The sequence below is a fragment of the Bombus huntii genome, chromosome 12 (genome assembly GCF_024542735.1).
Source record: "Bombus huntii isolate Logan2020A chromosome 12, iyBomHunt1.1, whole genome shotgun sequence".
NCBI classification, from domain to species: Eukaryota; Metazoa; Arthropoda; class Insecta; order Hymenoptera; family Apidae; genus Bombus; species Bombus huntii.
This window is the reverse complement of record NC_066249.1, coordinates 4,497,375-4,519,266: the sequence shown is the minus strand read 5'-3', so window position 1 is coordinate 4,519,266 and position 21,892 is coordinate 4,497,375. Positions and strand designations below refer to the sequence as shown.

Below are 21,892 nucleotides of genomic sequence, written 5' to 3'. Positions count from 1 at the left end.
TTACCTTTGACAGATTTCTGATTTATTGACATTTAAACCTGCTAAAAATTTCAATGTCAATAAATTAAATAATACGCTTTAATGAAAAGTGGAATGTCAATCTTTTTTAGCAAACGAATAGACTCTCGTTTATCTGCGTAAATCTACGCACTACTTTCTTTTATCTGTCTTTGAATGACTCGCAATATGAATTACATAAAAATTACTTTGAATTTTATGTTTATTTACTTAACAATACGTCGTATCTGCGATTATGCGTTATATTATGTCAGATATTATTGGCAATTAGCCAATGTTTTGCGCTAGGTTCTGCAGTTGGATCAAATCCTAATCCTTTATTACAAAGAGCAACTTGTCTCTGTTTGTAATCTGTTTGGGTGGAATCTACGCTTTTGAATAAAGATTCGAAAATACCCTCGTCTACGAAGTTCTCTAAAAATATAGCTAGTTCTTTCATTGGGTAGGTTTAGTGAAATGGGAAGCTAACATTATTTATTATGTTACAGAATCATCACTCTGAATAGTGTCGTGAAAATTTTGGTTGGAGATCGTCGTTTATTAAAAATTTATTGCCACATGAAAGTTTACAAAAGGTGTAACTAGTAATCGTTTTACTTATTGATACTACCTGTGTTGATAAGTAAAAGCGTGCATACCCCCTCATCTACATCCCGAGAAAAATCTAATCTTATCGAACCAAAACCTAATAAAATTAATGAGAAATGAGTTTGGATTAGATCCGGGTTACCTTAACAAAATCTCGGTTATTCACACTCTCTTAAATGCAGTTCGCAAATAGCGTCCAGAATATTACATACTTTTGTGTAAACTTGTGTAAAAACCCCAACTAAGTTCTTTACGACGCTACTCAGGATGAAGACTTTGACAATATATCAAAAATTACCGAAATCGGAGGTGATTTGTGAATATTTACTAAAGAAGTGAAGAAAAACAAAGAAAAATCCTGTATACCTGTTTTAGAAAGAAATGGTAATGGCGGAAATAGTTATTTTTATAATCTGCCAAGTAGACGGCTGTACGGCGTATTTTATAGAAATAGGACGAAATCTGTTCGCGTCATCGGAATTCACAATAACCAAACGCAAGCTATTAAAAATACATTTATTCTCCTAAATAATAGTTGACATACATATGTATATTACTATGAAAATTTTTAACATTTTTACTTATACATATACCTAATTATTATGCTATTATTACAACAGATTATTGAACATATAAATTCGCAACAAAATACTATTCCTATTGACTAAGGATAGAACCTTATTTCTATTATTACAACTATTGAATTACACATTATCATATACATACGTATACGTATATTTCTCTTTTCCTATATCGTCCTCTAATATTCTTAAATAAAAAGTAATTAGAAAATATACAAATTATTAATTTTATTATTAGGATAAATGAATAAGAAACTAAATATACATATAATGCTCTTGAAATAAGAAACAAGAGACTGTTTTACCTCGAAGTTCATCCACGTTTACGATTAGATAGTGAGTCGATAATATTGAGTACAATAAAAAAGTAACAAATGAGTAATTTGAGTAGCATTACCACAAATTGTTTTCTCAACCTTAATATCACTAATTATAATTACATACGTACATTTTTAACAAAAATCTAGAGTGAAGTTTTGATCGAACCATCCGTCGATAATACAGATAAGGAATAACTCCATAGGCTTTCGTTTCGCATTTATAGACTACTATACTATATATATACTTATATGTCATGTCAGTCACAATTCGGGTATTGCACTAAGTTTTTATAAACCGCTTACTTGTCAAGAAATAATTTTTTCGTTGAAAAAAATGCGCACATTAATAACAATAAGTCAAGTATTATATTTAACGAAGCATTTCAATTCGATTAGCGCATCTTAAGCGAAAGTAAGAAATACATACACATGTTACGAAGCGGAGCTGTTATCATAGCACTGTAAACAGAACGAGATTGTATTGTATGATTACTCGACACTTAAAATGTCCGTGACTGAAGATAGAATTCAAGAATTAAACAGACGATTTCTGGAATTTATGAGTAAAAGCGAGAATGTGGAAGGTGCGACTAAAGAAATTTTTGACGACCTCCTAGATGAAGTTTTAATGGGATTTGTTTTCGATGTACATCGAACTACAAAAACTGGTAGTTCTGATGTAGAAGAAGGCATACCTGATGATGAATCTTATGCTATTGTAGGTGAGTAAATGGTAAAGAAATATTATTAAGGATATCAATAACTAGACTTCAGTAATCAGGTTATGTTTATTTACTACCAAAATGTTTATATTTGACAAATACTTTTAAGTACATTAAAGTATGTTAAAGCAGCTATTTTTACAATGATTATTGTTTTTATATAATTTATCTAATTGTAAAATGTCTTAAAGATTCTCCAGGATTGGATGTTTTTGGACAACATCCTGTCAAGAAATCCCAAGAATGCAATTGCCCAAATTGTGATAGAGGAGTCGCAGCTTGTCGTTTTGCAACTCATTTAGAGAAATGTATGGGCATGGGACGAAATAGTTCAAGAATTGCATCAAGACGCATAGCAAATAATTCAAAAGATCTCAGTAACTTCAGTGGTGTTATAAGCGATGATGACGATGATGTTGATTGGAGCTTAAATAATGATAAGCGTAAACGCAGGAAAGATCGCAATGGTATAAAAAGAACAAAACAACAAAAAAGTAATCAAAGGAATGGGGAAACTATAAGTGAACATATTCATAGCAGTAATGAGAATTCTCCATCAAATTACGAAAATATGTCCTTGGAAGATAAAAGGATTTTATTAACACAAATCTGTGGAGTAATATCAGAGCATACAAAAAAGTTATGTACAAGATCTATGCGGTGTCCACAACATACAGAAGATCAAAGGAAAGAAATGAGGGCAAATTTGGAATCTGGAAACAATATACAACCTAGTCAAGATAATCTTCATGTAGATGTAGACACCTATGAAGAAGGAGATGGACAAAATTTAAGAGAAGCATTAGCACGTTGGGATCGTGAGGGATCAAGTCACTCGAGTCCAGCGGATTCTACATCTACCACATCTACATCTTCAATAAGTAGAAAACGAGAAACAAAATCAAAAGGAAAAGGCAAAGGTTCCAAACGCGATCGCGGTTCGCCCATTTCACAAGGAGATTAAAATTAGTTTGTTTAATTCATTTTTTAATTTTATGAATTTTCTAACAAGGAAAGTTATGTAACAATAATGTTCCTATGCATTGTATAAAGCTTTAAGAATATATTATCCATCATAAAAATATCTATTAATTCTACCCAATGTTTGGTAGATTTTCAAGAACTTGTAATTTAAATACGTACATACAATAATGATTGCTATAATTTGTAACCAATACATACACATATAATATAATGCTTCAATTTTGTTAAATGTTTCGTTATTTTGATACCAGGAGGCGCTACGTTTGAAATATCTGGAACGTTAGTTATATTACCTATATTACTACTTACTAATTCATGGTTATAGGTACCGACATACGCTATTTTTCATAAAAAATTACTCAGTTGACGCAAAGCTACTGTAAGTGTTTTAGTAAAACAGTAAGCAATTTTAAGTTGCGTTACAAAATAAATATGTTAACTATTCAGTTAAGTACCGCTTCTGGAATAAAACAGATTCTTACTACTGATACTCCTTTGAAGATTTATGAACTACAAGAACAAATCGAAGGATTAGCAGTATGTATACGTGTAATATAATTAACTGTCCTAACCTTAAAATAATTTGTTTAACGTCGAAAAGGAATTTTATAATGATTACTAAAACTTATTGCAGGAAAACTTTTACTTCATATACAATGGGAGACTCGTGGATGAAGATGTCACTTGCTATGATGGTTATATTTCTATTATACCGCGATTGTTTGGCGGTAAAGGGGGATTTGGTTCCATGCTACGAGCAATTGGAGCGCAAATCGAAAAAACTACAAATCGTGAAGCTTGTAGAGATTTAAGTGGACGCAGACTTCGTGATATCAACGAAGAAAAAAGACTAAAAGCTTGGATCGAGAAACAAGGAAAACGAGAAGAAGAAGCAGCAGAACGTAAAAAGAAAAAATTAGAAAGACTTTGCACTGAACCTAGACACGAATTTAAAGATCAAACTTACGAACGCGAAAGATCGGTTCTTACAGAAAGAGTTGGAGATGCAGTTGAAGAAGGTTTCAAAGTTGCTACTTCTGGAATAAAAAGAAAATGTGACACAGAACTAAAACCAAATAAAAAGAAAATTTTACTAGATCTTGATATTGATTCAGATGAATTAGATAGTTCTGATGAAGATGACGAAGGTAATAAAAATTCTGAAGCAAAAGATAATAGAAATAATAAATAGTAACATAAGCAAGAAAACTAAATATGGCTGAAGAGCTTATAAATTAAAATATACTTTTAGTACTATAATTTATTAATAAGCGATTTAAATTATTTATATAGAACTTCTCATGTATGCTAAAATTATTTGATATTTTTGTTCGATATGATAAAGTAATGTAATTCTTATAGCGTTAGATTATAGGACCCATTCAGAGACTACATTGATAAACTCTGTATACATCAGAAAAATACTCATGATATTACAAATATTGCTCTTCAAATTGATATTAGAATTTACCATCATATACTGTCATATTCTTCCGATAAGTGAACTTATGGAAATAAGACAATTGTTTCTTGTAAATTGAATTATCATGTACTTATATACGTAATTGATCATCTATTTAGGTAATGAAATTAACAAATTGTGGAGTTGATCAATTTGGTTGCTGAAAGGCTTATTTATTGACTGGAATATAGGAATAAAATTAATTCGTATACACATATTTTAAATGTTATATTGTACAAATATAAGCTTAATGTTTAAAATGTATGGAGATAGGGTAACTTTACTGACGTTTTTTTAAAACTCCTTTACTATAGATTAAAATATCCTCCATGCAACTAATTCGTTAGTCAGTTTTACTCCTATTGCAAATAAAGCTACTGATGTAATAAGCGACTTTAGAAAGTCATTTACAGGTACTTTATTGTATTTGCAATGTTGTAGCCATTTATAAAGATCTTTTATGTATCTTGATCCAATTAAATATAGATAATTATTTTCAGTATATTTGTCTTTAATTTGCTTATCTATTGTATGCATCAGAGCACCCAGGCAAACGTAATAATAAGATTTACACCTTTTGTTCGAAATATGCTGAAAATATGTAATTATTATCGATTTATTCCATTTAGCTGTTTAAAATATATTTAAAAGATAAGAAACTAGATGTTTTGTACATAAATCTCACATTTTTCCGAACTTTCTCTTTCTTAATGGACGCTGTATCCGTTAACGTAGGCAATGATAATGTACAAATATTATGTTTCACAGCCATTTTCAATCTTTTTCGTTCCAAAATTTTATATATTTAATTACATCGTTATATAAGATTCAAAATTTTGTGTACAAACGAAACTAAAGAACATCGGAGCCGATATTCTTCTGTTCAATACAAGATTCCTCGTATTAAAGAAGAATAAGAAATAAAAGATACATTTCAGATGCTTAATCTTTGGTATATGTATCGTTTTTCGCTCCCATTTATAGTACTGCATAAGGAAAAATATACTGTTGTAATAATATCTGTAAGGCGATTGCACATAAAATACATATATACATATATATACACACAACATAAGTGCACTTATATGTGTATAACGATTTACACATTGTTACTAAAATACATCCATTTTATATCTATAAATGTACATAATATACAAATTTATAAACCGCTTAGAATTAAACACAAACGTGTTCCTCTCTACTTCTCTCTCTGTCCCTCTAAAGCCATACTTGACTAATTTTTTCATGATTTATTTATGTCTTTCCGATTAAGCATAAATAATTTGTATTTGAAAATTTAAATTAAACTGATAATTGAAATCGCAAAAGACATTTTTAATCATTTGAAGCCTGAGAAAGTTATTGCTTTGTAAAGAAATAAAAAGAAGGAAAAATAATTATACTCGATAGATATTAAAATAGTGGGAGAAGCAGTTGACCATGGTTGTAGACAAATCATTTACTGTATAGTTGGCATCCTCAACTCGAACGCGAAGGATGTCATTTTCTGAATCGCGCGTGAAGTACATATGAAAGCCGCAATAATTTAGAAACTATACGTGAAATCTAATACTTTGGTTTTTCTCAACAACTGTTATCATTTTATGCGTTAAAATGATTAAGTTATTTGCTTTCGGCATCTTGCAAGCTATGATGCTTGTTGCAGTCGCTCGTAAGTTATTAATTGTCTTTTTAAATAATTTTGTAACACATTAGTCATACATTTAATTGATTAGAATTAGTTTTTTTTATTATAAAGCTTTTATTTCTTCTATACGCTCTAAAGACGGTTTTTATAATGTAAAATTTAAAAATCAGTAATGACAAATTGAACAATAGTCAAAGAATAGTAATCATTACAGAGTAACTGTTAATAATTATTTTCTTCTCATACATTGAAGACAACTTTCTTTTTTAGAATTTCAAGGACAATCGAATTGTGCGTCACTTTATGGTGTATCCGGTCAGTGCATTGGATTGCGTCAATGTCCACAAATACTGAATATTCTTCAAACACGACCCCTTCCACCACAAACAATAGATATATTAAGACAAATACAGTGCGGTTTCGATAGTCCCAACAACCCCCGAGTATGTTGCCCTATACAAACTCGTATTGAAGATAACGGCAGAATAAATTCGAATTCTGGGCAACAGAATACCAACAATGAAAATACCAACAATCAAAATACCAACAATCAAAATCTACAATACGATATTTTTAACAATCCTTTGCTTCCTACTGAATGCGGCAAAGATTTAACTCAAAGGATCGTCGGTGGAGAACGCGCAGGACTCGACGAATATCCATGGATGACACTCTTGGAATACCTTACATGTAAGAAGTTAAAAACAGACAGGATGCTCTAAAAGTAGTTAACGCAAACATGGAAAATAATTAACATAAAATTATATTTTTCAGTAAATGGAGTATATACAGCTTGTGGTGGAGTCCTTATAAGTCAGCGTTATGTTCTAACGGCAGCTCATTGTGTCAAAGGCAAAGATATACCAAGCACATGGCGACTGCAAAGTGTCCGTTTAGGCGAATATAATACTGATACCAATCCTGATTGCATTAAGGACGATGAAAACAGCGAAATTTGCGCGGACGAAACCGTGTCGGTTGAAATCGAAGAACAAATTGCTCATGAGAATTACCGGCCACGATCAAGAGATCAGAAATATGATATCGCTCTGCTAAGATTGTCCCGTGATGTTACGTTTACCAATTACATAAAACCTATTTGTCTGCCACCAAATGCTTCTCTCGGACAAAGGCTATCTGTTGCCGGCTGGGGAAAGACAGAGAACGGCTCATCGTCGAACATAAAACTAAAACTTACGTTGCCTATAGTTGACGAAGTACAATGCCAGATGACTTATGGAAACGTTGGAGTGGCGTTGGGTTACGGGCAGATTTGTGCCGGTGGACAAAAGGGTAAAGATTCGTGTAGAGGAGATTCTGGTGGATCTTTAATGGCTGTAGAACGAGATCGGAATGGTAGCGCTAGATGGGCAGCTGTTGGTGTTGTTTCCTTTGGACCATCACCTTGCGGTATGCCTGGATGGCCTGGCGTTTATACTAGAGTAATTGATTTTGTACCCTGGATACTCAGCAAAATGAGACCTTGATATCTATATTGAAATTATTCGTCCAGTCTCTATCTAATCTTTATACATGTAAAATTGTAAATGCATACGCGCAACGATGAAAGGAAGGTGAATTAAAAGATATATATAATATATATCATTTGTTAAATAATATGAAAGAAAATATAACGTTCTTCATTTTATGAAAGAAAATTATTTTTGTTCTCTAGTGATAGGGTTACGTTACATCAGTAGTATAACTAATAACTATCGGTTTCAGAGGTTATCGATTCTGTAGCACATACAAACTATCACGCAAGATATACGTGTACAATTATTTTTATATTTTTCCTTAATAAATGGAGTGCATGTTATTTTCAAAACAATATGCGGAAATTATCAAAGGAATGATTCGTCTACTGCGAAACTTATCGTCTCCTGTATGACGTAAAACGTTCGATGTTAGAATTGGAAATCCCTGAATCGTTTTAATAAGCCAACCCACAGAGTCAGAATGATGAAATTTATTCTCAGAAATACATTTTATATATATATATATATGTGTGTGTGTGACTTATTCCAACATCAACAAATATATAACGCAGAAGAAAATATATTTTTATTTCGATGCTTTACTTGATTATGAAATTATCAGTAGGTCAATAAAGCAAATAAATATCTGTCGATACAATATAACGTCCTTATTAGTCGAGAACATTTTCCTTATAACCCCTTCCCTCTAGATATTTTTTCCAATCGAAAGGCTCATCGGACTCAGCAGATGGCAGCAGTTAGTACGCCGAAGACTCTTCGCGCGAGTCCATTCTCTGCAAAAGTAATAAAAGTAAACAGATTTTGAAACTGGTTTGTCCGCTTGCTGGTTTGAAAGATCTCAAGTACGACTTTATTATTTTTCTAAATATCGTTGTTTCTTGCTTTCAATCGGAAGGAGCGGAACAAGTAAAGGAATCGAGAAAGAATTTGTAACCGAATATTATCCGAGTTAAAAAAATACAAATCTTCAAACTTGTTTCAAGAAAAAGAAAAAGATAGCTTTGACGATAGTTTCGAAATCGACATGATTAATCATTTACTTTTAGTCGGAATTTTGGTTTTATGCGGAGTCAGTGCGCGTGAGTGGGATTTCCTAAATACTTACTCGCAATATAGCAACAATCCTCATACAATTACTAATTATTGTCAAGCATATTAACAATCATGTTACAGATTTATCTTCATACAAAACCTCTTATTCTTTTACATTTTTGTTCAATGAAAATTAATATATTAAGTGGTTATTGCGAAAAAAGAAATAATTTATATAGGCATTACTGCTGAAAAGTAAAAATTTTGTTCGATTGATATACGTATAACAAGCTTCTACTAACATATCACGCGCGTAATATCTCACTTGCACTTTATTTGTGATTGTGATCAGTACCGTATACAGCAACTGGAGAGAGATAAACTTATGAGACGTTACTCTGAATACTAACGACACACGACGTTTCTTCTTTCGTAGTATTAGTAACATTACTTATACTTTGAAACTAATTTGATAATCCGAGCAATCCACTTCTGTAAACAATGGATTTTTTTTATAGAAGATATATGTACCACGCCACAGAATAAAATTGGTGTTTGCATCAATATACACAGTTGTCAACCAATTATACAGATTCTTAAACAACAAAAACCATTGACAAAGGATACTCATGATTATTTGATCAGTTTACAATGCGGATTTGAGAATAAAGATCCCAAAGTGTGTTGCGAACAGGTAAACATTTTATGTAACCATTATGATCTGCTCTGATGATTATGTGCTCTTCTGATATAAAATGAAACGCGTTACGACAAAATATTACAATTTTAGCGTTCGTTAGTAACTGAATCCACAACCACAACGACAACCACAACAGAAAATCCGTTGTTTATTCCCGATCCCCCAGACGTCACGAATCATCCGAATTTACCATTACTGGATCATAATTTGTGCGGCCCAGTATCGCAAGAAAAGATTTTTGGTGGCAATAAAACACGCATATTTGATTTTCCATGGATGGTATTGCTCGCCTACAATACTGGGAAACAAATCCCAGAATTCAAATGCGGAGGATCGTTAATCAATAAACGATACGTACTCACCGCTGCTCATTGTATTACAACGCTACCGAATGGTAAGTCAATCGTAAAATGTGTTACTGATGAATTCATTTGGTTCAATATTTTATTCAGAATCAATATCTTAGATTTTACATTAATTGGAGTACGACTAGGAGAGCATAATTTAAATACCGAGCGCGACTGTGACAAAGACGAAGACGGTATCGAAATCGTTTGCGCTGAAAGATATCAAGATATCGGTATAGAAAGTACCCACTTTCACCCACGATATACAAGAGCGAGATTACAAAATGACATTGGTTTGCTGCGACTGGATCAGGACGCTGATTTTAGACCACAAAATGTGCGGCCTATTTGTATGCCAATCGGATCAGCTGCAACTTTGACCAGAAAAAAAGTAAATGCGATAGTAAAACACGAGCATCTTTCCATGTCACTTTTCTTTTTTCTAATCGTAGATACTGATGATTCTTACGTTTTGCGATAGGTAATAGTAACGGGTTGGGGCGCAACTGAACGTGGACCACAGAGTCCGGACTTGCTGCAGGTTCAGTTACAACTAATGTCCACAAATAAATGTGCAGAACTGTATGAAAGACAGGCGCAAATTTGGTACAAGCAAATGTGCGCGGGCGGTAAAAGCGGTATGGATTCTTGTTCGGGAGATAGCGGTGGGCCACTTCAGGCTCCAGGAAATTATAGCCATAATTTAAAATTCATTCAATATGGAGTTGTCAGTTTTGGACCTCGCATGTGTGGTACGACAGGAATACCTGGAGTTTATACAAAGATTGTGTATTACCTAGATTGGATTTTAGATACTATCAGGGCATAAAATATGCACACATAATATTGAAACTGTTGTTAATATTTTTAAAATTAAGAATTTATAGACTTTAAACATCGAATAAAAATTAATCTGGTATTGTTAATTTCAAAGCGCTTTATTTATAAATTCTTTTTCTGCTATAAATATTATATTAAAATTATACATAAGTCTAATTATTTGTATCGTATAGTTCGTACCGTTTCAATCTGTTTCCTAATAACATTGAAATAAATTTTTATGGATTTTAATTTTTGTTTAAATATGGTGTAAAATACGTGAAGAAATATAAAGATAAGGAAAAAAAACATATGTTTCCCGTACATGTTCCTCTTATATTATACATGTATGTAATCACTTTAAGGTTTTCAGTCACTATCTGATTACGATTAATTCTAATTAATAGTTGTCAAATTGCTTAATGAACACCTGATAACCTTCTCTCTGTATTATATTTGTTGCTCTGTGTCGCATTTGCATTGCGATCATCGTTAGAGATTAAACATTCATTATCACATAATTTATCGCTTTTATTTTTATCTTCGATCAGCTCTGCGGTTTCATTTATAGAGACTTTCAATTGACTACGATCTCCTTTTCTTTTCGAAAGTGAAACTTGAGATTTAGTTATCGACTTTTCAGATGATTGCGATATAGACGTATTAGATGAATTTAAGGACTGACTCGCTGATAAGAAAGTATGCGACGAACTAGTTGAGGATCCGGAATCCGATCTAGAAATGTTTTCGTAATTTATATACGAATTTGCAGTATTCAATGCTTGTCTATATTGCTTTTTCTTTTTCTTTTGTTGCAACATTTTTGAACAACTAACATTCTGTTGTCCTTGTGTCAACGACTGATAACTCTACAAGGATATTCTCATAAGTGATTACTTCCTCGATATTTATTATTATTATTATTATTAGCAATAATAGTAGTAATAATAATAATGACAGCAGTTTATCTTAAACTTTCTCCTCCCCCCCCCCAAAAAAAAATAAATTTTATGCACCTGAGAATGACGTTCAAAAAGTGTTGGTATTTGTGTTACGCGATCCAGCATCATTTCCATCTGCAATCGATGACGTTCCTCTTGTTCACGCGCTTCATCGCGACGGAGTAAAGTTCGAATACTAAGATCTCTTTCGTGCTCGTGCCTTACAATTAAAATTTATGTAGTCATAACAATATGAAGAGTAATTTCTAATCTTTACTATTGCACAACACCTCACTGAAGAAAACAAGCAAATAACTATTTATTTAAAAAAATCGCACCTCGCAGCAGATCTCAGAGCTCGCCATACTGGATTACGTCCAATCAAAGATTGTCTAATTTTTGCTGTTTGTTCTCGACGTCTCTCTTCCATTTTTTCCCTTATTTCACGTTCCAATTTTTCTCTATAATATAAATACAAGTGCAATCATTTTCTTCCCTTGTAATATAAATCAAAGACACATATGTATTTGTTATATTATGTATTATACCGTGATACTTGACATCTTAAAATCGCTGCTAAATTGTTTCCTCGTATTGGCAAAATAGGCATCGTTGGTTTATGTGTTTCTACTGGCGTTAAATTATTATCTGGCAGTTGTGAAACATTCTTGTCCTTAATGTCTTCGTTGCAGTTTTTAACTGTGTTCTGTAAACGTGTGCACGCAGATTTAACGCGTTCTCGTCTAGCCATTGACGGCGGTAAAGACGATGACTTCATTAATTGCGCTGCTCTTAACTGTTTTTGTAACTGCCTGAAAATTGTGCTGCTTTTTAGTTAATCGAATATAGGACGAGAACTGTATATACTGTATTGACCTGTAATATTCGTCTTCAAGCATACGGTCGTATATTTCTGTGCTGAAAAGATTCTTTGGTACTGGTTTAGCCTTAAACTTCGTATTCATGTTAACGCTTTTGCTACGAATTTCTGGGCTAGATCTTGCTAAAAATCGCCAAGCTCGACGATCACATTCGAGCCTAAAAGGACGTACCTGAGACATTAAATTTAACGCACTTTCTTCACGGATTATACGACTCCTAAAAGATAAATGCTCGTGATAACTATAGATTTATTACTATACATAGAATTGAAGCCGAAATATATTCGATACTATGAATTATATTGGAAAATATTTCAAATAAAATTTCAATGCCTTTAAGAGGGACATATTCTAATGTTATTAGTTATTCTCTACGTAGGCGTGTAAAGATCATGTGAAGATCGACTTTTTTTTTTGAATGATATGAAAGACAAGGAAGAATGTAAAGTGATACTTTTGTATTTGTTTTTCTTGTTTCTCATACAACAGCTTTTACAAAATAAACATTAAAATATCTCCTAGCTAAACAAACGAACTTCTCAACGTACGTAGATGTATACTTTTTTTGTAGCGAATGTCCAAATGAATTGATTAATGTATTAAAAAATATGTGATTACATTTAAAAAACATCGATGACCTTCACATGTCCTCTACGCGTTCACCTATGAAAAAACTAATCATATCAAATTATGTCTCTCTTATATACCTGAAACATTTCTAAATATTGTCGAAAACAAGTGAGATATTGCAAGTGATAAAATTAGGTAGACCATCCTGTATATTGATAAAAACGAAAAGGATTATTATATATGAAAGACATAAACAAACACAAACCGTTCTTCCTTTTCAGCTAATAATTTGTCATAAAGTGGAATTTTTGACGTTAGCGGAATTGATCTCACACGTCGTTTTCTACGCAGACTTTTCTTATTACTTTTTAAATTTTTGCATTTTTGTTCCTCCATTCCAGTATGTGCCATATACTTTCCTGCTTCTTCTCTAAAGCATACAATAGAGTATTATTAACTTCATGTGAATAAATATTTAATTTGTTGTTACAGAAAATATAGTTCCTCACCGTACAGTAAAACTAAATGGCTTAGGTACGGTAGGGTGCCATTCCTTTGCAATATTGGCAGGCAAACTTCTTGTTTCTATACTGTCTGTATCACTTTCAATATTATCATTGCTACTTAATTTATTCCATGTGCTCCAATTTTTATTACTCAAATATATTTTTTTCTTACATACTGTTCCATTTCCTTCATATCTTCTACTACATTTAGAAATATCAAGAATTACAGCCTTAATAAGATACAAGAAATTTGCTTTTACATAATTATATATACCTATTTGTCAAAAGATCCTGCTCTTCTGAGAGTTCATTAAATTTACTAGAAAGAAAAAGTAAAGGACTAGGAGTTCGAGATTCTTCTAAGTAACACCTTTTGCCATTTAATGTTAAATCATTAATATCATTCTTACTTTTAATCTTTAATTTTTTATTATATTTAGGTACAGAAAATTTAGGCACATTTGCATTTTCATGATCGATCAGTGAATTTTGTAAATTTTTCAATAATAATTTTTGTTTCCTTCTTAAGTAATCAACTTTTTGCTTAAACTGCTCATTTGATAAATGATAAACTTGATCATAGTTTGGTATACTGTCCAAAAATTCTAAAAAGTTGTCCATAATTTCTGTAGGACTTGATATTCCAGATTCACTAATAAGTTGATCACCTTTCATAAGATTTATTTTATGTTTATTATAAAGATTATTATCTTCTTTGTCTTTTTTAGATCCAATGCGTTCATAAGATGGAATTGGTTGCCCGCTGTAAGGATCTACTGGAACTTTTATACAAGAATTGTAAAAAGATGTACCTCTGTGCTCTGTCATTGCCTATTGCAACAAATAAATTTGTACTATTATATTTATGTTTTCAGTCAAAATTAATAAATTTTATTTGATATACGATTACTTATTTATTAATTTCTTTCTCTAACGTTGAACAAAACATATTTTAACTGTATACTAGTTTAAGATGTAGTCAAAAATTTAGTTTTATTACTTAACTTTAATTCTAATTTTTGAATGAATGAATCAATATAACTTATAAGACAAATTATTATATATATTTAAGATAAATTATTATAAATTATTTCTACAAACACACACACATACACATAAATAAACCTTAATACTTACCTTTGAATTTTATTATGGAATATTAACGATATTTATTTATAAACTATAGATAGGTTTAAAAATCAGGAATAAAAAATTGTAATTTAATTGTATATATTATTAATTTGTATTTATTATATAATACATTTGTTAAATTTCCTGAAATTTGAGTCTGGATCTTTACTTTGTAAGGTTCTAATCGCTTCACATAACAACTCCTGGGGAAGATCAATATAACCTCGTTATATTCATCACCATGGTGAATAAAATGCTACACTAATAAAGATCTTTTTACAATAATTAGTTAGAAATTAATAAAATTAAACGTATTAACATTTAAATTAGAAAAAATAAGTAATTTATTGTTTACAGAAATAATTGAAGTTGCTGTATGAATATATTAATAATTACGATTATATAAATTTCAATCACACATATTCTGAATTATACGAGTTTCATTTTATACGAATTTCAAAGAATTCATTTATATACATTTCAAACGTTATACTATATCAGAAAAAATGATCATCATTTAAAATTTATTATTACTAAATATCAAATAATAGATTATTACTACTAAAATATATATGAATACTAAAACGTTTTGTTATGCCATTATTTGTCATAAAATGATACGAAGCGTTTTCATATGCATATTTGAATGAAATAGAACATTTCAAAATTTGTTAATATAACAAGTATTAAATGATCTGGACAAAACTATGTACCGAGATACTGATTAAAATAACACATTTAAATAATTAAAGAATTCAAATAATTCTGTTAAAATAACTGTATAAATAAAATAATTTTATGGATTAAGTGAAATTGAAAAAGATTTGTATTTAATATATTTTTGATGTGATTTATTTTAAAGTAATTTCATTCTGCGTTATAAATTATATGTATTTAGAGTATATAAATAAAAGGAAAATGGCGACTTTTATGAAAACGGTAATATATTGTGATGTTTTATCATCAGCTTTAAAAAGATATAAATATTTTATTCCTAATGGATCAATGCTAGTGACGAGAAATTATTTTAACTCTGCCCAAAACCATGAAAATTATGATATTATTATTACTGGAGGTGGTATGGTTGGAACCACACTTGCATGTGCAATAGGTTAGCTTTTTTACTTATTTATAATTATATATAACAATATTTTTAGTGTTTACCAAAGATTTGATAAATAACATACTTGGTGAATGTTTCTTTACGTCTTGCAATAGCAAACAATAGGAAACTTGAATGTAAGAAGATTCTTTTGTTGGAAAGTGGTAAACAGTTTGAATATAAATTTCAAGAAGAATATTCCAATCGTGTGGTTGCTTTAAATCAACAAACACGTACCTTACTTTCAAGCATAGGAGCTTGGCAACACATTGCAGCAACACGTTATTGTACTGTACGAAAAATGCAGGTATTGAAACATTGATAATAGTAACAAACAACAGTTTTACAGTAATATTCCAAATATTGTAATTAAATATGAAATTTGTAGTAGGTTTGGGATGCATGCTCTGATGCTATGATAGTATTTAATGAAGATTACTTGAATGAAGAAATTGCTTATATAGTTGAAAATGATCTATTATTACATGCAGTCAATAAACAGTTGATAAGTAAAGAAAATGTAAACGTAATTTATAACTCTAAAGTTGAAAATATTAAATTACCTAAAATACCAGAAGAAAATGCAGAAATACAATTAGGAGATGGAACGAGATATAAGGCTAAGTTATTGGTAAGTAAATAATACCCATAATTTAAATAGTTTAAGTACTATACATTATATTGAGTTATTACTCTCTCGTAAAATACTTTCGACTTTATTAGTTAACCTATCCAAACGTGTAGCAATATTGAAAGAACATCTTTTTAATTCTGTAGCTAATTCATTCAATTGTTGATTATTATCACTGGAAGTACTACTATAAAGTCGATTTAATCTAGAAGTATCCATTCCTATACTATATGCATTATATATGGATGTTCCTTTTGTTTTCACGTTCCTATGTTTTTTTTCAATTACTAAGCGATAGATAGCTTTTATTAATTCTTGTGGTAAACGTTTCTCACGGGGATCATTAGGACGAATATAAATTGCACAATAATGAGGTGGATGTAACAGAAGTGCACCCCGTCTGCATGCTTTCATTATAGCATTTGGTGCATGGTCTAGAAATTTGGAAAATAACATGTGTTCCAAGTGTGCTACTAATTCTGCTCTGCGTACTAATCCATCCAATCCAGCACATCTTCTTAATTCTTGTATATCTGACACTGCAAGGCCCATCATTAAATTTGCCAAAATTACTGTTACTAAAATGACAAAACATAGAAACATGAAGTGCGCAGTACCAGAATATTCAATCGGTGCTTCTGTACTAATGAATATATCTTCAAATTCTAATTCTCCAGACATCATCACAATACTTTTCAACAAAGCAATTAATGGATATTTAAATGAATCATTTTTAAGTAATACATTGAAACCTAAAGAAAACCCTATTATAAGAAATATGTAAGCACCAAGAAATTTAAAAAAGTTAATTGATACTTGAGTAAACATTTGGATATAAAGGCCAAACATTGGAAATTTTCCAACCACCATCATTAATACTATCCAAATTAATAAAATACTCACAGCAGCTATATGATGTTGCCAACCATGACATTGCCATCCAGGGCAATGTTTTGGCATATTTAATACAATACTTGATAGTAATACAACACTCCACTGAAGCCAATTTTCCCATCTTTTAATATAACTGCACATACCATGAGCCATTTGAAAAAATTCTTTACCAGCTATTGTAATAGTAAATATTAGTACTGGCCAAAAAACTATTCCTCTGAATTTTTCAACTACAATATATGCCGTAAAAAATGCAACAAATATGGAATGGAATATCAAACTTAATAAGAAAAATTTGCGAATTCTTAACCATTTTAAATAAAGGAAACTCTCACACAAAGGATGTTTCAATATATGTCTTTGTCCAGATTCCACCAAACATAGCATCAAATTTGTTTCTCCTCTGCCACCTGACACTAATGGTCTAAAATCTAATCTTAATTCACAATCAACATCACCTAACTCATGATCATGTAAAGAAATTGCTTGATCCAAGCGTGAGATAAATCGTGGTAATACATCTGGAGTTCTGCGTACAATAAAACTTAATGCAGATATACCACCCTTTGTTCTAGCAGTGAGATCTGCTCCTTTTGACAGTAACATTATTACTGTTGGTGAATTTTCATTCAACGCCGCAATATGTAAAGGTGTATAACCAAATTTGTCTGCTTTGTTGACTAAAGCACCAGCCTATTATGATAAAGAAATTATGTAATTACGGATAGTTACATATATTTTATGTAGCATTCTTAAAGAGTAAATGAACCTGTAATAAAATTTTCACCAATTCGATTCCTCTAGCAGATTTTGTAACTGCAGCATGTAATGGAGTACGGCCATCATTGTCTTCGATGTTAACTTTTGCTCCAATATTCAGAAGTACATCTAATGTTTCCATAGATTGAGACAAAACTGCTAAGTGCATTGGTGTTTGTCCCCTTGCATTTTTTGCTTCGCATTCTGCCCCAGCATCTAATAGCAACTTTGTACATTCAGCACTACCTTCTTCAGCTGCTAGATGTAATGGAGTAGATTTCATAGAACCAAACCGAAATCTTACATCTGCTCCATAAGTTAACAATAGTTTTGTGCACATAACAGAACCCAAACCAGCTGCTACGTGCAATGGTGTTTCTGTATAAACCTATTTAATTGTCATATCTAAATATAAAATATAAATAATTAGAAATATTTTAGTATTCATGAGTAAAAACCTGTGGGTTGTTAGGAGAGGCACCTGCTTCTAATAAAGCTTTGACACAATCTGCTGCATTATTTAATACAGCATAATAAAGAGGGCTTTTTCCATGTATTCCAGCATTTACATCTGCTTGTGATTTTATTAAACATTTAACACAAGCAAGGTCTCCAGTAGCAGCAGCATAATGCAAAGGTGTATATTTTTTACCAAAATCCCATTCACATGGATTTGCTCCATGTTGCAGTAATTCTTCCAAAATTGTTAACGAAGCTGTACAAGCAGCTAAATGTAATGGTGTCCTATAAAATCAATGGATTCATATTTTGGAATTAGACTTTTCTATTATCTTTTACATACCTGCCATCGCTATCTCTAGCTGAAATATTTGCATTTTTACTTTTTAGTAAAGCTTTGACCACATTTACATGACCTAAATAACAAGAAACTAGGAGACAAGTATTTGGCCATCTCAGGAAAAGTTGTAGTGCAGTTGTATTTAAAGCTGCTTCATTTTCAATATTCAATAACGTATTTTGTATACATCTATATTAAACAGAGATTGAATTATATTTATTATAATTTTTATTATTGTGACTAATAATTAATGTACCCAGTAGAAAATGAAGATGTAGCAGTTTTTTGAATATTCACTGATAATTTGCTATCATCAGTGTTTAAAAATTCATGTAAAACTTTATCCAAAATATCTCCATGCAAGGTAGGAATAACAGAAAGTGCATGCTTTCCTGCTGGAAGATCAGATAGAGCTAAAATAATTTCCTCTGTATTCCATGGTTGTTGATTTGTTATTTGTCTCTCTTTTATATGACATATAACAGGCTCAGAACTATACTCAGAACTTATATCTTCTTCCATGTCGTTCATCCAAATATCTTCACAATCATCCTAGAATTATTGACATTTAATAAATAGCAACCAAACTTATATTATCAATTCATACTTACTATATAATTATTAACAGTAGAAGATAACGACATGATATTTGATCCTTCTTGAAAATTATGATTGTTCAAAAATTTATTTAGTAATGGTTTATTGTTTAAGATTGACATTTTGTTTTGAATATCTTTTTACTTTTCAGTTGACACTTAGTAAATAGCTAGAACATTAATTATATTTTTGTTCCTAATTTTACTACATACAAAATTTATGCTATATATCTTCAGTTTCAAACACTTAAAAACTATTTTCAGTTGCCAGTATGGTTTGAAACAGGACCACACATGTTCTTTGGTGTTTATAAAACAGAACTGGCATATATTTAGCTCTGACTACTTCTTAACATATATGTATAGCAAGATAAAGTTCTAAATTATTAGATTCTTTCTTTTAAAACATTTCTTCTGTTAATATAAGTAGAATATAAAATTGTTATTTTCATATAACTTCACTTTCAGAATATATTTCTGTGTATAATAAATAACATCATCCTTTGAAGACAAGATTGTACTTTGCATTTATTACATATAAATCAACAGATCAAGTTAAACAGTTTTTTCATTTCTTAAGCTGTTTTCAGGACTTATTTTTAATTTAACGTAAAACTATTATGCATATAAAAAATATACAATTTGTGATAAATAAATAAAAATGTATAAAAATATTATAATTTTATTGAAGGCAATTTTTTAGAAAACTAGATATAAAACACTTTAAAATTACATTTAGAATTCCTATTGAAATGCGGCACAGAACTGAAGTTATTTCCAGACATATTGTCAGTTTCTCGCTCCCTCTCTATATATACTTCCCCTTCCTATGATATGATGTTTGTGTTATCTTCATATAATATCACAAACTATAATTTAGTTATTCTTTATTATTGTAATATATTTCATTCACATCAAACCACTATAATATATGCTTCAGGTTGGAGCAGATGGTGTAAACTCATTAGTACGACAAACAATGGGTACACAATATGTGAAATGGGATTATAATCAAATGGGTATAGTTGCTACTCTTAAATTATCAGAGGTAAAAGTTATATTATTATAAAATTTCTGTACTAGTTAATTATATTCTGAATTATGTATTAATTTTATTTTTATTTCAGTCCACAGAAAATATTGTTGCATGGCAAAGATTTTTACCATCTGGACCAATAGCACTACTTCCAGTAATAACTTTTTGTTCTTATAAAGTAGTTAGAATCAATCAAAAAACATCACTAACTTGTCTTTCTGGGTTTTATAGTTAACAAATTGTCTTAGTTCTCTTGTATGGTCATTACCAACAGATGAAGCAAAAAGACTTTTGCAAGTTTCAGAAGAAGAATTTGTTGATAATGTAAACAATGCTTTATGGAAAATTTATCCAAAAGATGGTATAGTTGAAAGTGGTTTACGAGCACTTCAACAATTACTTGAAAGTTTATCTTTACAAACTGGAGTAGTGAGACAATTACAACCATCGGTATCAGATATTTCAAAAGGATCTCGTGCAGCTTTTCCTTTGCAATTTGGTCATTCTGTATCTTATGTTCAAACAGGAACTGTTTTAGTAGGGCAAGTAAAAAGTCTATGTATATTTAAAATACATTTTAATATATGTATATAATTATATATACTTATATTATTATATAATTATATATAATTATATATAATTATCTAATACATATAATTATTATTTAATGTATTATATATAATTTTGATACAAAATATTTCAGTGATGCAGCACATAGAGTCCATCCATTAGCTGGTCAAGGTGTAAATTTAGGTTTTGGAGATGTAACAGCCTTGGTTCAACTTCTTGCAGAAGCAGTTATAAATGGAATTCCTTTAGGGAACATAATGTATTTAAAGAAATATGAAACAGAAAGACAACGATACAATGTTCCAATGATGCTTGCTATTGATGCACTGCATCGATTATACAAAGGAACTGCAGCGCCTATTGTACTAGCTAGAAGTTTGGGATTGCAATTGACAAATGCTTTCCCAGTGATAAAGGTGAAACATAATACATTTGAAAATAGCAAAATTAAGTGTAATATGATACTCTATATTAAATTAAACTTCATTGTCTGTTTTAGAAAGCGTTGATAGAACATGCATCTGGACAAATAAAGAATCAGTGATACTAACAACCAATGTAAATATTTATTAATAGTAACATAGTATTATTATTTTTGTAGTCAAACTTTTGACGGTAATTATATGTGATATATAAATAAAAAATTTGTTTAATGGAATTATAATTTTATATTTCATTTATGTTAAAAATTTGTGTAGTATATTAAAAAATGGAAATACATATGTACACATATATGTGTATACATACATGTATATA

At 30.6% G+C, this 21,892-nt stretch overlaps 7 protein-coding genes across 11 annotated transcripts; 5 read left to right on the top strand and 2 right to left on the bottom strand.

Moving 5' to 3' along the window:
- The first annotated feature begins 66 nt into the window (after window positions 1–66).
- On the top strand, window positions 67–3,313 carry LOC126871749 (ataxin-7-like protein 3). Its single transcript, XM_050630938.1, has 2 exons — window positions 67–2,229; window positions 2,421–3,313. Exons 1-2 carry the CDS (start codon window positions 2,013–2,015, stop codon window positions 3,191–3,193), a joined length of 990 nt encoding a protein of 329 aa, XP_050486895.1. The 5' UTR covers window positions 67–2,012; the 3' UTR covers window positions 3,194–3,313.
- Window positions 3,314–3,453: 140 nt separating this feature from the next.
- Window positions 3,454–5,177, top strand: LOC126871759 (replication stress response regulator SDE2). The gene is made up of 2 exons (XM_050630966.1): window positions 3,454–3,750; window positions 3,848–5,177. The coding sequence occupies exons 1-2, from the start codon at window positions 3,646–3,648 to the stop codon at window positions 4,403–4,405; spliced, it is 663 nt and encodes a 220-aa protein (XP_050486923.1). The 5' UTR covers window positions 3,454–3,645; the 3' UTR covers window positions 4,406–5,177.
- A 955-nt stretch (window positions 5,178–6,132) lies between these two features.
- On the top strand, window positions 6,133–8,154 carry LOC126871743 (CLIP domain-containing serine protease HP8-like). Its single transcript, XM_050630915.1, has 3 exons — window positions 6,133–6,347; window positions 6,594–7,013; window positions 7,098–8,154. The coding sequence occupies exons 1-3, from the start codon at window positions 6,290–6,292 to the stop codon at window positions 7,808–7,810; spliced, it is 1,191 nt and encodes a 396-aa protein (XP_050486872.1). The 5' UTR covers window positions 6,133–6,289; the 3' UTR covers window positions 7,811–8,154.
- Window positions 8,155–8,236: 82 nt separating this feature from the next.
- LOC126871712 (protein FAM161A) lies at window positions 8,237–14,905 on the bottom strand. Of its 4 annotated transcripts, none has more exons than XM_050630823.1 (9): window positions 14,756–14,905; window positions 13,893–14,449; window positions 13,622–13,819; window positions 13,378–13,542; window positions 12,538–12,759; window positions 12,210–12,473; window positions 12,000–12,122; window positions 11,737–11,881; window positions 8,237–8,595 (listed from the first exon to the last, which is right to left on the bottom strand). In XM_050630823.1, the coding sequence occupies exons 2-9, from the start codon at window positions 14,444–14,446 to the stop codon at window positions 8,560–8,562; spliced, it is 1,707 nt and encodes a 568-aa protein (XP_050486780.1). In that variant the 5' UTR covers window positions 14,447–14,449; window positions 14,756–14,905; the 3' UTR covers window positions 8,237–8,559. The 4 variants fall into 4 exon arrangements, with proteins under 4 accessions (XP_050486780.1, XP_050486777.1, XP_050486779.1 ...); XM_050630820.1 differs by lacking the exon at window positions 8,237–8,595 and adding an exon at window positions 11,119–11,589; XM_050630822.1 differs by lacking the exon at window positions 8,237–8,595 and adding an exon at window positions 11,119–11,589 and having other exon boundaries at window positions 13,622–13,816.
- Window positions 8,568–10,828, top strand: LOC126871744 (serine protease easter-like). The gene is made up of 5 exons (XM_050630916.1): window positions 8,568–8,901; window positions 9,373–9,548; window positions 9,645–9,948; window positions 10,021–10,292; window positions 10,383–10,828. The coding sequence occupies exons 1-5, from the start codon at window positions 8,847–8,849 to the stop codon at window positions 10,728–10,730; spliced, it is 1,155 nt and encodes a 384-aa protein (XP_050486873.1). The 5' UTR covers window positions 8,568–8,846; the 3' UTR covers window positions 10,731–10,828.
- Window positions 14,906–14,908: 3 nt separating the features above from the next.
- On the top strand, window positions 14,909–21,794 carry LOC126871728 (ubiquinone biosynthesis monooxygenase COQ6, mitochondrial). Of its 2 annotated transcripts, XM_050630872.1 has the most exons (9): window positions 14,909–14,993; window positions 15,648–15,860; window positions 15,968–16,158; window positions 16,243–16,482; window positions 20,471–20,578; window positions 20,658–20,720; window positions 20,798–21,108; window positions 21,270–21,552; window positions 21,636–21,794. In XM_050630872.1, exons 2-9 carry the CDS (start codon window positions 15,668–15,670, stop codon window positions 21,678–21,680), a joined length of 1,434 nt encoding a protein of 477 aa, XP_050486829.1. In that variant the 5' UTR covers window positions 14,909–14,993; window positions 15,648–15,667; the 3' UTR covers window positions 21,681–21,794. The 2 variants fall into 2 exon arrangements, with proteins under 2 accessions (XP_050486829.1, XP_050486828.1); XM_050630871.1 differs by lacking the exon at window positions 14,909–14,993 and having other exon boundaries at window positions 15,521–15,860.
- On the bottom strand, window positions 16,493–20,464 carry LOC126871691 (transient receptor potential channel pyrexia-like). Its single transcript, XM_050630762.1, has 6 exons — window positions 19,546–20,464; window positions 19,191–19,486; window positions 18,938–19,123; window positions 18,594–18,879; window positions 18,146–18,523; window positions 16,493–18,069 (listed from the first exon to the last, which is right to left on the bottom strand). The coding sequence occupies exons 1-6, from the start codon at window positions 19,651–19,653 to the stop codon at window positions 16,528–16,530; spliced, it is 2,796 nt and encodes a 931-aa protein (XP_050486719.1). The 5' UTR covers window positions 19,654–20,464; the 3' UTR covers window positions 16,493–16,527.
- Window positions 21,795–21,892: the final 98 nt, after the last annotated feature.